Here is a 15,216-nt window from a genome sequence, read left to right as displayed (position 1 = left end):
AAATACTACAAAATTAAAAAGAACTCAAAATGTTGATAGACCACATACCATTCTCTTTAAATGTTTCAGAGACTTGCCTAAAGTTGAGAATGACTTATGCTTGTAGTTTTCTAAATATATGAAAGGAACATTCTCACTTTCAGCTGTTAGGATGAAGTAATCTCTGGATATCTTAAATTAAGATGTATAAAGTAATCTGCTTTTCTGAAGTGTCAAGTACATAGCTAAAAGGTCTTATATTGGTGTCATCTTATTTGTTTTGTTTGTGTTTTGGTAACTTTGTTAATCAGTGAAATCACTGGATGCTGTGGACAATTAACTTAATTAACTAAAATTAACTTAATTAATTAACTAAATTCTATAACAGGTTTCAGGTCTGTAGTTCAAATTTTTTTCTTGCAGGATGGTATAGCATTTTAATCTTCTCTTGCCTATGATTAATTCAAAGCTACTTTGTGACTTACCACAATGGTTCATGAACCATCTACCATCTTGTATACGTCAATAAGTCATTTATGTAAATATCAATGACTGCTTGAGTAATTTTTCTTTGTATATTTTGTGTCAGACAATTAATATTCATAATAATTTGGTACATTTTTTATTGTAAATAGTATTTTATATTTTCCAATTACATGAAAAGGTAGTTTTCAGAATTCATTTTAATGAATTTATTTAATTTAATTTAAATTAATAAGATTTTGAGTTCCATAATTTTCTCACTCCCCTCCCTTCTCAAGACATCAAACAATATAGGCTGTACCTGTGCAATCAAAGTAAACGAATTTTTACATAGTCATTTGAAAGGAGAAGCAGTAGAAAAGGGAGAAAAATCATTGGAAAAACTCTCAAACAACAAAAAAAAATGAAAATAGTGTTCTTTGATTTGCATTCAGATTCCATAGTTCTTTTTCTGGCTCTAGATAAGCATTTTCCATCATGAATCCTTTGGAATTATTTTGTATCATTGTATTGCGGAGAAGAGCTAAGTCTGTAGTAGTTGTTGATCATTGCACAGTATTGCTATTATTGTTTATTATGTTCTACTGGTTCTTTTTTTCCCTCCCAAGGGGCAAGAGTGGGCTAAATCCATAAATGTTTTTTTAGCAAGAAAAGGAGGATTATGTTATTTTGACTGGTGGGCTAACCCTAAAAGGAATTTAGCACCCAAAAAAGAATGAGTTGCAACAAAAAGAAAGATAGGAGGAAGCCACTGGCAGGCTAAATTCCAAGAGAAGTTAACAGGGCTTTACAATAAAAGTAGATCTTTCATAGGGGAAGCATAACCTTAGGATTGACTTTCTGAATGGATACAGTAACTGGGGTTATTTTTCAATGCAAAACATTCTGCTAAGAATAATGCAGGGGCAGCTAGGTGGCGCAGTGGATAGAGCACCAGCCCTGAATTCAGGAGGACCCCAGTTCAAATCTGGTCTCAGACACTTAACACTTCCTAGCTGTGTGACCCTGGGCAAGTCACTTAACCCCAGCCTCAGAAAAAGAAAAAGAAAAAAATAATAATGCTAGAGAAGTCCATCTGGGATGGGGCTGTAGTAAAAGGTCTGCTTGAACAAAAGGCCTAATCAAAACAAAAAGGTGTGCTTATAATTCTGACAGGGAGAAGCTAGGCTTGCAGATTGTATACAGTAATTCAGGCTCTCTTTCAACCCTCATGTAGTTTACCCAGGTTCTCATAATTTACTCCTTTAAATAAATGGAACCCAGGATCTTTGATGGGATGTGGGACAGACATTTTTTCTGAAATCACTTCTTGTTGAAATTGGGTATAGTATTGTCCCTGTCTTGGGTGTTCCATTCAAAGGTGTGATGAGCTCGAGGATGTGGAGGTTGGTCGATGCAACATCCAGTGGGTATTGAATCCCAGAATTAAGATCCCTGAAGCTGGTTGATAACAGTGTTGACCATCATTTGAAGGTAGTGCCTAGAGGAAACAAAACTAACCAGAAGGAAGGGCAGGGGTAGGTAAAGTAGTGCTCAGGTGACCCAAGGGTACACTTGCCAAAGTGTTTATACATTGGGTAGAGAGAATGACGGGCTGAGGGAGTTTCTAGTTGGCATAGAAACATGAGTAAAATGTTGACTTTACTGTAGTTATACTTTAAGATCTTAAAATTCTCTGAACTGCACTGAACAGGCATATGACTAGGTGAAACACACAGCAATCTTAGTTGTTAAAAGATATGACTGTACATTTTCAGACTGAAAGTAGCCTCATATGTTTCTTGTAAATAACAGGATTCTGTGTTTTAGTCCATTATGGCATTTGTTTCTGTTTTATGAGAGAGTTCATTCCATTCACATTAGGTTTATGATTATTATGTAATTCCCTTCCTCCTGTTTTTCCCGTTTATTCTTTTCTCTATCTCCTTTCACCCTGTCCCTCCACACTAGTATTTAGCTTCTGACTACTACCTCCCTCAATCTTCCCTCCCTTCTATCAGCTCTCTCATCCCCCTTTTTGCTATTTCTCTCTAATTTCCCTCTAGGGTATGAGAGATTTCTATACCCAACTGAGTGTATATGTTATTCCATCTTTGAACCAGATTTGGTGCGAGTAAAGTTCAAACAATACTCATCCTTCTCTTCTTTTTTACATCTATTCTAAGAGGTCTTTAGCCCCTCTTCATATAATTTGATTCTATCTTTTTATGCAATTTGTTATTTAGAATTTGTTTAGAGAGTAGTAGATTTAATGAATTTTCCTCTGGAAAGTGGGGAAAAGCTCAGGCAACTTCTTTGCTTTTCTCTTTCTTTGCTCTATCTTCTGTTTTGGTAGGTACACATTATAATCTGAGTCATTATTTTTAAAATTTTATCTTGGAAAGAACTAATAAGAGTTATATTAGGAAATTTGGAAAATAGAATTTGATTTGTAAACTCTTTGTGTTACTGGCATTTTTAAAGTATAGTGATATAGGATGACTAGTTGCTTTCCTTCAAAATTCTTTGTGAAGCAGATATTTAAAGGAAAAATTATTTTCCTGTTGACTTTCATTATATTTTTAACTCCAAGTTATAATAAAATCACTGAAAAAAACCTTTGATATTAACATAATTTTAGTAAGTTCTAAATTTTAAGTTCCCTCTTGAGGAGGGTGTTGGGAGCTGGTTTAAAATTTAAAATTTTTTTTGCAAGATTCTTGATTGCTGATATGGAATGTAATCTAGTTCCATTATAAAAATTAAGTGTAATCTTAATTTCAAAAGATATTCTTAATGCTTTGGGGCAAGTGTGTGTGTGTGTGTGTGTGTGTGTGTGTGTGTGTGTGTGTGTGTGTGTAACTTTCTGTGTAGGAGTTGCTTTGAAATTATTGAAATGAAAAATGAAAGAAATCTCAGCATCAGCAAAACAGAATTAAAGTATTTAAAAGATTATTTAGTTTGATGCATATGGTTCTGTGGTGGTGATGGTAGTTTTGTAACAAACTGCTGGGAAGAGAGGTTGGGGAACTAGGAAATGTGCTGAATCATATCAATCTTGGACATTTTTGAAATGCATTTTGTGTTTACGGCCAGAGGCAACAAGAAACATTTCATAGGATATGGTTTTCTTATATCACAGTACTCAGAATAAGTATTTGTAAAAATTCCATCATGACAATAAATGTAGCTTATGTGTCATCATCAGTTGTCAAGTATGAAGAGGTAGGAGAATTCTGTGAATTCTGTACCACCAAGTTAAATCACCATACATTCTGACATGTGGCAGGTAAATTCACTGAAAAGGTGAAAATTGTCAGAAATATATGGGAAGGCATAATTAATGAAGAAGGAATGAGAAGGAATGGATCAAAGACAATCCTGAAGATTAATGCCTTTATATCATGAACACATCAAGAAAAGAATTACTACACTTGATATGGCAAGTAACCAAAAACATTTGGGGAAAAAGTAGATTACATTTTAAAAAACTTGTTGTTTATGTGGGAAATACCCCTGAATCAGATCATTATATAATGAGACCATTGAATTATCAGCTTAATGATCTGGATTAATAAAAAAAACAAAAAGCATCAATTACTAATTGATGTGCTTAACTCTCCCATCTTTATGCAAGTCTTCTATACCCAAATTTAGGGCATTGGCATTCAAATGATGTTAAATTATAGGCTACATCTTTGCTATTTTATCTTGAGGGTGATATTCTCAAGGATTCCCTGTCAATCTGGATAACTTCTTGTTAGGATTCTTACAAGGTACTAAGTCACTGGGATGAATAGAGACAATACTTATCTAATTTAGCATGGTTCTGTATGATTGATCTGATCCTACAAGGAAGTATTATGGGCCAGAACTTGAAACAAGGTATTTATGTACTTAGTTCACACCTTTAAAGGAGTTTGCTCATTGGTTCACACCTTTAAAGAGCATATAAAAGGACAAGCCCACTGGGAGGAGATTCAGAGTCAGGATTCAGTCAAAGAGGGAACTTCTGGAGAGGACTTTGGGAGATTCACAACTAGGATTGACTTCCGGGAGATTCACAAGACAGAAACCCACCAGCTACTCTCTGGAGATTCAGAGTGAAGATTCATTCCCACTTCGACCTTTGGGCTGGCTGGAGACATTTGAGGAACCAAGGAGAGAGGAAGGCCTTCAAGAAAGCTAACCGGGCTCAGGAAAAGATTGAGGATTTTGAAGGACACAATAAAGGATCTGAACTTTAATTCCTGGCTGCATTTGGGGTGATTGAACTGATCTGAAACTAAGGCTGCCTTCAGAAGCTCCCCAAGAGATGTGCTCCAGAGAACAATTACAATTTAGAGAAAAGAACACTACAACTTCTTATAATGATTTGAACACTGAACTCTTTTAATGATTGGTTTGGGTATGGTTCTGCCTATCTCATTCTGGTTTTCTTCCAAGCAGAATTCATTATTTGGTAAATCTCAGAGATGGGAATCTAGGCACTTTTCACAGTCAAGTATTACTGTAAATGATTTGAGAACCTAAATGATCAAAGGCTGATCCTTGTGGCATAGATTCATTTCACAGAACTTTGGAGGTGTATAGTTGGGTATGCTATATTAGCTTTCATTGTTAAGCTGTTATTCCTTTAAGTGATATAATGCTGTGGACAGACTCTTTTTATGATTATGTCTTTGTCATATTCTTTGATTAAGGCTCCATCTTGACTTTAGAATTGTATAGGATATTCTCCTTACTGTCATGTTAATCTTTTTTTTCCTGAATGGTTTGGGCAAATCATTTCTGAATGCTAAGGAAGAGTTGGCAGTTGAGGGAAGAATAGTGGATACTGACCATATGGGTGTGAGAAAAGAGTTGTAATGGGACAGAAGATTTGTTTCCTAAGTAATCCTTTTGCCTAGTCTATGAGTAAAAGTAAAATTATGGTCAGTGGGACCTCTGGAGAAATTTGACTATCATTATATTCTTTTTAAGAGGATGTGATTTCATTCACCTAGAATAGATGTTCCTGAGTGGAAGAGTAGCAACCAGGAAAATGGAGGATACAGAATAAGTAATAGAATGGAGAAAGGGGAGAAAATATGTTAGACCAAGGGGACATAATACAGAAAAAGAGACTTATGAGCTCTTAGCTTCTGCTTCAAGATACTTTTTTTTTTTTTTTTTTTTTTTTGATATTTTGTGACAGTTATCTTTAGAATTGTTCTGGTCCTGGTGGCTAGTTTCTGTTGCTGTTTATTAATTCTTGGTTCTGTCTTCTGTTATTTGTTGATCCATTGTGGCCTTCTGATCAATTTATGATTTCTCCCCCAATAGTTATTTTGACTTTGTAAGGTAGTTGTGATTTTTCCTTTGTCAATTTTTTTTTTTTTTTTGTTAGGAAATGTGCCTTATAGACTATTTTCCTTGGGTATTTTATTTGTTAGTACTTAGTATTAAGGTCTGAATTATTTACGTTTAGACATGAAGTATGGTTTCTGTCCTGGTAGGACCAAGACAGATCAAAACCCAGGGGAAAAATGCCTTAAGCATTGTTTATTTTGCCCAGGCTTTGGATACCAAGAGGTTGATTATTCTGCATGGTGTTAGTGATTATAAGAGTTAGTGTAACTATTCAGTCATGGACATATAGAATGGAGTTAGTTTGGCTAACCACTTTTTTGAGAAATCTAATAAAAATTGTAGTAAAGAAGGATAACTCTTTGGATTTGTAGGTGGTGGTTTGCTATTCTGTAGAACTATATCTACCGCCCCCCTCCAATGTATATTCTTGATATTTATTTATATTATTATTATTAGTAGAAGGATTTAAACTAATCTTTTGCCTCCTTGATTGACTTTATAGAAATCATGAACTTTTATTTGCGGCCAGAATGTACCTGTTTTAAAACAGTAATCCTGTTGGTTATTGAATTAATTTTGGTTATTCATTGAAAGAAGAATATTCCCATGAGAAGATCTAGTTCATGATTGGATGAAAAAAGGAAAACAAATTGAAATGCTATTTGATACTTAGATGATTTAGGGAAAAAAAAAACATCATAGTACAGTCAAAAGAATGCTGTATTTCTACTTAAGGGGCCTGAATTAGGGCATACCATATAAACTTTTTGAACCTCAGATTTCTTACTTGTAAAATTAGGTGGTAGAATAGATGACCTTTTAAGTTCTTTTTAGCTTTAGGTATATTATCCTATGAAGTTTGGAAAAAAAAAAAAACAAGCTTTGTCGTACTTTATGTGGGTTAGTAATCAACATTGGGAAAATAATTATTTTTCTTGTCACTGTAAATTACATTTTGGAAAAATAGACACTAATGAATTTTGCAAGTTTAGTAATACACTTTTACATTGATAGTTTATAAGATTTAAAATGTTCTGTGTAGACATGAAAAAAAACACTCTAATATAGAATAAAACAGAGATACTTCAAAGACTTATGATTTTATAGGTTTAGATTTGCCGATGTAGATTAGTACTTTGTACTTTATTGAAATGGTTATTACTTGGTTCCTATTTCTTAGAAATTTATCATCTTGTGGCTAGCCTGGTGATGAACTTCTCCAAACTTAGCTAGACTTAGCCATTTTGCTAGGCTGTTCACTAGCATGATAACAAGCTAGATGATAACATCATCTAGATGATAACAGATATAGTTTATTGCCAGGAAGTATTTAAAAAGCTCTTAATTATAGAGCTCTTAATTTTGGTATTTGGTATATCATATCTATAATGACAATATATCATATATATTGCTTTTAAAGTAAATTATTTTAAGGCCACTAGAATTAAGCATTCATACATAGAATATGCTCATGAATTTAAAAGAGTAATACTAAGAAATATTTTAAAAATCAGATTGTTTTTATAGTGTGTATGAAGTTTTATGTACCACTATACTTGAAGGTCCACTAAAAATTGCTTAGTTTTCATTTTATCATTAATTCTTACTCTCATAAACATGTTTGATAGCTATAAAGTAATGCTTTTTCAGGAAAAATATTTTAAAAGGTTGTGCTTAACTGAGAAAACTGCATATAATGTGTACTTTTGCTTTTCTATCAATCTCTTTAATTATTTAAACAGTTTTTAATTGTTTGAGAGTTTAATATATATTTAATAATGATAGAGTTTAATATATATTTAATAATGATGGAGGAATAACTTAGAACCAAGGGAAAATGATTGTTTTATTAGGTCAGTTAACTGAATTACCTAGTTCCACTGGGAACAAAAAGTCTTTTGTAGTTGGAAGATATGTGTCCATATGTATATATGCAACTTGATCTTTTAGATCTAGGTCTGTATGGATTCAAACTCTGTGCTACTTCTAAGACTTAATTTTTTTTCTTACTTAGTCTTCCCAGTATGTGCAGTGTGTTGCTGGATGTCTTCAATTGATGCTCCGTGTTAATGAATATCGTTTTGCATGGGTAGAAGCTGATGGGGTCAACTGGTGAGTATCATGTTATTTGTGAAAAAAAGTGGCATTTTAGGCATGAAAAGCAATTTTTGCTAGTAATTTTCAGAAAAACAAGTCCAGTTAAACTTCTAGAATGTTGATTTTATTTTATGCCTTTTAAAATTCTTTTCAACCAGTATTTGTTATTTATCTTTTAGGCAGTTTGGCTTTGTAATAGAGATTAGGCAATGACTACCAAAGTGAAGGTTATACAAAGTTGTATAAGAAACTGAGGAAGGAGAGTTCACTTTCAGCTGAGGAATTATAGAAAAGATAGATGGGGGTTTTTAGTAGAATGCAGTTAGCAGTGTGATATTGTAACGTCCAAAAAGAATGATGTTATAGACTGTTTTGAAAGAAGCACAATATCTATTGTATTCTGCTCCAGTCTGGAACATAACTGTGTTCAGTTATGGGCACCATACTTTTTGAAAGGTACACTAAACAAGTAGGATTTTCAGAAGAAGGCACCTAACATGAGGATTGGCTAAACGAATTTGAGGTGTTTAATCTCAAGGGGGACAGTGTAGAGATGTCTTCAAATTATTAAGCATATATCAAGTACCCATTGTGTAGCAAGTAATGTGCTAGATATTATGGATAGTAAAGTTTTGTCATTTTATCAGAAGAATTTAATTGGTTCTGTCTGACCTCACAGTAGGGAGAATTGGGAGTACTGAGCAGAAGTTGTCAGGAGGCAGATTTAGACTTGATTATAAAGAAAAACCTCCCAACATTGAAAATATTCCTAAAGTGGATTGAGTTGTTTTGGTAATAGTTTCTCTATAGTTCATAGGATCATAGATTTATTAGAACTTAAAGAGACACCTGTAGAACCTCTGACTAAATTGACCTTTTATAAGGTGATAAAATTGAGGCATAGATTAAGTTAATAGAAAGGGTCACACTGTCTGAGGAGGGATTAATTCCAGTACTTTATTTACTATGAGAGTTGCTTTCTAATGGAAATTAGAGGATTACTTGATCAATATTGTAGAAGTGGATCAGATGGCCTCTGAGGTTCCTTCCAACTGCTAAAATTTGACAAAAGGAAAAGATTTTTAAAAAGCAGAAATGGGATATGGGGCAAAAGGAGATAGAGGCAGAATTAGAATGGAAGATGTGTCTATTTTGCAATGAGTCTACTTTGACTGGAATGCAGAAAGGGTGGAGATCAATGTGAAGTGAAATAATGGTGATAGACTAGAGCCAGGTTGACTAGAACACTGAATATCAGGTTTTTAAGGACTTTTGTTGTTGTTGTTCTTTGTTTTTCTTTGTTTTCATTAATTTTTTTTGGTAGATACTTGGTAGTCATTGAAGGGTTTTGAAAAGGGGAAAAGAGAATGTGATTAGAAAGTATATATAGTGGTAGGAAGTATGAGCTGAAGTGAGAGTAGAGACAGGAAGATTGGTTATGAGGGAATGAAACTGAATTAAAGTGGTAGAAATGAAGAACTGGCAACAGATTTATGATTGATTTTACAAGTAGAAAAGATTAGAATTGGCAGATGACTTAAAGTAGGGGATGAGAGATACTGAAATATTAAAGATTTCAAGCTTGAGTGACTGGAAACATGTTAGTAAACTTAAATAAAAATGGGGGGGCAGGTTTTTGTGAGAGGATGATTTTAGTTTTCAAGACAAAACTTGAAAAATGCCCTCAGACGTATATTTAGCTGGTAGTTGGAAATTCAGAACTGAAACTCTTTTGGAAAGAAGGTGGGAAATAGGGATTGCTTGGCTATTTACATAGATCTGATAAGTAAAGCCTTGAAAGTGGTATACATATCTTTTCTATGAATAGACATTTAGGTTGCTGTATTGCTATATGGGCAGCAGTTTGTGTCTCTAGACTCATGGGGAAGGATACTTGAAAGCAATAAGGAAGCTAGGTATCCAGAATAGCATTTTGTAACCTAATTGCCCACATTTCTGAGACAGTTATGAGGGAGGGCACTTAATATGATCCTAGAACTCAGTCTGGCTTTTAATTAATGGGTTTTTAACTACTTAATCTTTGTTGGAGGGAAAAGCTGCATACATTATAATTCATGATGATGTGTTTTATCAGTTATCTTCCCTTACTATAGTTTTCCTTGGTTTTATAGCTAATCATAATTAAACTTTTAAAAATTTGTTTATTTTTTAGTATAATGGGAGTTTTGAGTAACAAATGTGGCTTCCAACTCCAATATCAAATGATTTTCTCAATATGGCTATTGGCATTTAGCCCTCAAATGTGTGAACATCTTCGTCGATATAACATTATTCCTGTTCTGTCTGATATCCTTCAAGAATCTGTTAAAGAGAAAGTAACTAGAATCATTCTTGCAGCATTCCGGGTAAGTGTTTTGATTATGGTAGCATTGTGATATTATTGAATCTCAAAATTGAAAGGGACTTCACAGATCAATTTAGTTTTAGTTTGTACCTTCAAACAAAAATATCCCCTGTAACTTACCTATTGGTCAGCTGCCATTTTCGTTGGAGACTTCTAATTGGTAATGGAGAATTCATTACCTCTCGTAGACAACCTGTCCCCCTATGTTATATATATCTATATATAGGTTTAATTGTAATGAAAGAGCAGAATAAAAGGTAATAAAAATATAAAGAACATGTCCCTCATCATATGGTTCCCATTTTCTTAATCCCAATACTTAAATTCAGATTTGAAGTGTGGAAAACTGTTTTTGGGAAGTAGCAAAGTGTAGCAATATTTAGTCCGAAACACTTTATTTAGGATCCTCAAAATCCAGAAATTCCATTCCTTTGAGAGAAAAAAAATGAATGAAAATCTATTTGCCCCTTTCATTTGCCCAGGTTAAACTATTAACTAAGAATCCACTTTATATTTATTGTTTTCTTTGTCCATGCTTTTTTGAGAAAGGACAATAGTTTTCTTTTTAATTGGGTTATAATGAATGGTATTGTTTTTTAATGGACTTGTTCCTTTCATTCCTTTATGGATATTAGTTTTGTTTACTTTGCTAAAAATAGTTATAATATTTTAAGAATTAAAGATGGTATAATATGCCACAAAATTATTTATGATCCATTTTAAAAAGAGAAACTTTAGTTCCTAGAAAGAGCATTGGAATCAGATGATACAAGTTTTATTCTGCCTCTTTTGCTGCACCACAGCACATTTAACCTATACTTGTTTTTCTCATGTATGTGGTTAGGACAGGAGTTCATAAAGCTACTGAAAATTAGAGAAGATATAAGTGCTCCGAGTTTTTAGGAGAGGTCAGACAACTACAAAGAATTATCATTATTTTAAAAGATGGCTCTAAAATGACAGTGACCAATGGCCTCCATGAGGAGTATTATCAGACTGGAAAATTTATGAGTTTCTCAGAACATAAATGTTACCTCTTTTAAGTTTAACTTTTTTCTCTCTCTCTATTTTTTAAAGCCAAGATTATTCTCATACCCTTGTTTTGGAAAATAGTTATGTAATATAAAGAGATTTAGAGATGTCTAAAATTGGTTATGCCAGGCAAGAGAAATGTTAAATCTCTTGTTTGAATCAGTTTTAAACATGAGTCAATTTTTGTTTGACTCTGTCTTGATAAGTCCACTCTAAAGTATGCTTTCTGAAATGGCATGGTTAAAAAAGACAAAAGGTTACATGTGGCAAACTGACAATCTTTCTTTTATCTATAATGACCTGAAAATACTTTTCTCTTGGGGGGAGAGGGGGATATCAGTAGCTTTCATTAAAAGTTAAGGGAATAAGGGACACAGCTTCTTTTCAGTCATTCCACATATTAAAAGCTCATGACTGTTACACATAGCTCTTCAGCCTCTATGAAGAGCTGCTAAAAAGGATCCTTTTAAGTTAATGTTGAGGCTAGTCAGGTATTTCAGTTCTGCTTTGTTTATCTCATAATCTTAACATTTCACTTGTAGTAATTTTAATATGCTTAACAGTTTTTAAAAAATTATTTAAATTATGCTGAAATTAACTAAGTTGTAACCTTGGCATTTTAATGTGAGACATACTGTTTTGGTGACATTTGTAAACATAGATCTAAAATTGGATTCAAGACTATTTAAGTGACTATATTCAATATACCAGGAGACGGTATAATGTAATAGAAAGAACATGGGACTGAAAATCATAAGATTTGGAGATTTTGAATTTTGGACCCAACTTACTACTGACTTCTTGTACAACTTTGAGAATGCCATTTAATTGCTCTGGGCCCATATCTCCATCTGCAAAATTGAGAGTTTTGATGATACTTATCCCATCTCTAACATTTCATTAATTCTGTAATTTTTATTACAGTGACAGTCATTTAAGTCATTAGATCTTAAATATCTTATGCCAAATATGGAATATCTCATATGCCCTGAAATAAAAAGAATCCCTTTTTTGTTTTCTTTCTGTTCTGAATGTCTTTCTGAGTATGCATAATTTTTATATATAAAATAAATCTTAAATACTGAACAAATATGGATTATAATCCATCTAGAGGCCATGCACTAAGATAAAAAAGGAACTGGGGAGCATGATTGTGATTAGTCTACTCTTGTATTCTGTATCACATCCCGAATCAGGAAAATTTTAATCTTTAAGAATTTAGTGAGCCTGCTAATCTGCTATAAGTTGAACAAATCAAGTAATTTAATTTTTTAAATAATTGGTTGGACACATTTTTTTATTTTGGGAAATGTCAGTTATTCTTAGCAGCTCTAGATCTCTATAAACTTTCTAACATTTGAATTAGATTTGGTTTGATTAGTCAAGCTTTAAATGAAAACAAATTAGAATGTTTACAAATATAATAGATATTGTGAAGACCCTCTATTGTTTGTTTGTTTGTTTGTTTTTTGCTGAGGCAAGTAGGGTTAAGAGACTTACCTAGGGTCAAAAGCTAGGAAGTATTAAATCTCCCAGGCCAGATTTAAACTCAGGTCCTCCTGACTTCAGGGTTGGTGTTCCATCCACTGTGACATCTATTTGCACCCCCCCCCCCATTGTTTAGACTCTTTTACCCTCTGTAATTCATCATTTGATTTTCTTCAAGTTAAAGCAACAAATTATTAAATATTTACTGATGAGGACGAAAACTGAGGCTTAAGGGAAAGATGGTTCAATGCTTTCTTCTCCTCCAAAGTACCAAAGGCCAGGTTCGTTTTAGCGAATGAATTCACTACTCAATGCTGTGTTAAAACAAAGTCTTTATTGATAGTAAAAGGATAGGCAGGCATTTGGCTTCTAGGGAGAAAGACCAGACTTGCCTGAAGAGGGGACGCCAGAACAAAGTTGGCAGACACAAGGCAAGGAAAAACCAAGTTCCAGGAATAGAATTTTTGAGATTCATTTTATATATAATCAGCGTCATAAAACAAAGTTTGTCCTTCGAATATAGAGATGTTATCCAAGAAGTTCCCAAGAGATTTGTAAATAAGACAGGAATTTCTCTTAAGGATATAAAATTCTATTAATCATTTGTGTCTCAGGTTATCTCCTTTAACCTCTCCTAAGACAGGAATTTCCTGTTAATCAGATGTTTGGGAGGCATTCTTTTTTTCTGGCTTTGAGTAGGTTTTGAGCATCCCTTTTACCTTAATAGCATTTTATTATGGGTTTTGAAAAAATAGTATTTTCTCTTTATTACTTTCAGACTTTGGGTTTGACATTAGGGCTAGGCTCTGAGCACTTCTGGAGGAAAGGTCTAGGCAGGGTTTTTGGGTACTTTCAGGGGGTATTGAGTAGTGTGTTATTCTCGGTTTTCTGGATTAGTCCAGACCGGAGACCAAGAACTTTTCAGTGCTTCCATGTTTGATGCAGCACAAAATCTGATCAATGACCCACTGATTGGAATTCTGGAAATTTCTAGCTTGGATTTTATTCTGATCAATAGTAAAGTCTTGTTAGACTCAATCACTACTAGCTAACTGGCAAGCTCTGATGGTTCAGAATGAGAAGTGCAAATTTCCCTTTGGATCTAGGATTCTTGCTCTGCCTGTTCCTGTGCATGCTTCAAATTGGACTGGACTTGTGATTGCTCTCACCTCAGAATTCTACCCCCGGGTTTAGGTTCCTTCTTTCATCAGAACTGGGCAACAATGCCCTCAATTGGCACTTTCTTCTTACCCTCTGTTGTGTCCCAGAACAGATTTTGAGCATTCTCTTGTCTTTCTTGCGATAGAGAACTTTTTTTTTTTAATTTTATTTATAAATTTTTTTTGACAGGATATATGCATGAGCAATTTTTTTTCATAACATTATCCCTTGTATTCATTTTTCCAAATTATCCCCTCCCTCCCTCTACTCCTTCCCCTTGATGACAGGCAATCCCATACATTTTGCATGTGTTACAATATAACCTAGATACAATATATGTGTGTAAATCCAATTTTCTTGTTGCACGTTAAGTATTAGATTCCGAAGGTATAAGTAACTTGGGTAGATAGACAGTAGTGCTAACAATTTACATTCACTTCCCAGTGTTCCTTCTCTGGGTGTAGTTGTTTCTGTCCATCATTGATCAACTGGAAGTGAGTTAGATCTTTTTTATGTTGAAGATATCCACTTCCATCAGAATATATCTTCATACAACATTGAAGTGTACAGCGATCTTCTGGTTCTATTCATTTCACTCAGCATCAGTTGATGTAAGTCTCTCCAAGCCTCTCTGTATTCCTCCTGCTGGTCATTTCTTACAGAGCAATAATATTCCATAACCTTCATATACCATAATTTACCCAACCATTCTCCAATTGATGGACATCCATTCATCTTCCAGTTTCTAGCTACTACAAAAAGAGCTGCCACAAACATTTTGGCACATACAGGTCCCTTTCCCCTCCTCAGTATTTCTTTGGGATACAAGCCCAATAGCAGCAATGCTGGGTCAAAGGGAATGCACATTTTGATAACTTTTTGGGCATAGTTCCAAATTGCTCTCCAGAATGGTTGGATTCTTTCACAACTCCACCAACAATGTATTAGTGTCCCAGTTTTCCCATATCGCCTCCAACATTCATCATTATTTGTTCCTGTCATCTTAGCCAATCTGACAGGTGTATAGTGGTATCTCAGAATGTTCTTAATTTGCATTTCTCTGATCAGTAGTGATTTGGAACACGTGATGGAGAACTTTCTACTATGTGCTCCTGGCGCGTCCTCAAAGTCAAGAGACATTATCCAGACCTGTGTTGGAAAAATGATTCACTGTGACTTTTTTTTTATATTTCTTAGTCAAAATTTGGCCTTTTGCCTTTTTTAGGTCTTTTTGGAGGAGTTTTAGAGGTGGGGGGAGCTTACTGTGCTTCTACTCTTTT

At 34.0% G+C, this 15,216-nt stretch overlaps 1 protein-coding gene across 5 annotated transcripts in view; it reads left to right on the top strand.

Moving 5' to 3' along the window:
* Positions 1–15,216, top strand: part of ATP6V1H (ATPase H+ transporting V1 subunit H) — a 106,349-nt gene that overhangs the window by 38,140 nt on the left and 52,993 nt on the right. For all 5 annotated transcript variants that reach the window (XM_074278323.1, XM_074278332.1, XM_074278349.1 and 2 more), the window contains 2 exons: positions 7,808–7,905; positions 10,064–10,256. In XM_074278323.1, coding sequence (XP_074134424.1) covers positions 7,808–7,905; positions 10,064–10,256 — 291 coding nt within the window. The remainder of the gene's footprint in view (positions 1–7,807; positions 7,906–10,063; positions 10,257–15,216) is intronic.

This window comes from Sminthopsis crassicaudata, chromosome 1, assembly GCF_048593235.1.
Source record: "Sminthopsis crassicaudata isolate SCR6 chromosome 1, ASM4859323v1, whole genome shotgun sequence".
Classification (NCBI taxonomy): Eukaryota; Metazoa; Chordata; class Mammalia; order Dasyuromorphia; family Dasyuridae; genus Sminthopsis; species Sminthopsis crassicaudata.
This window is presented reverse-complemented; position numbering and strand designations above follow the sequence as displayed.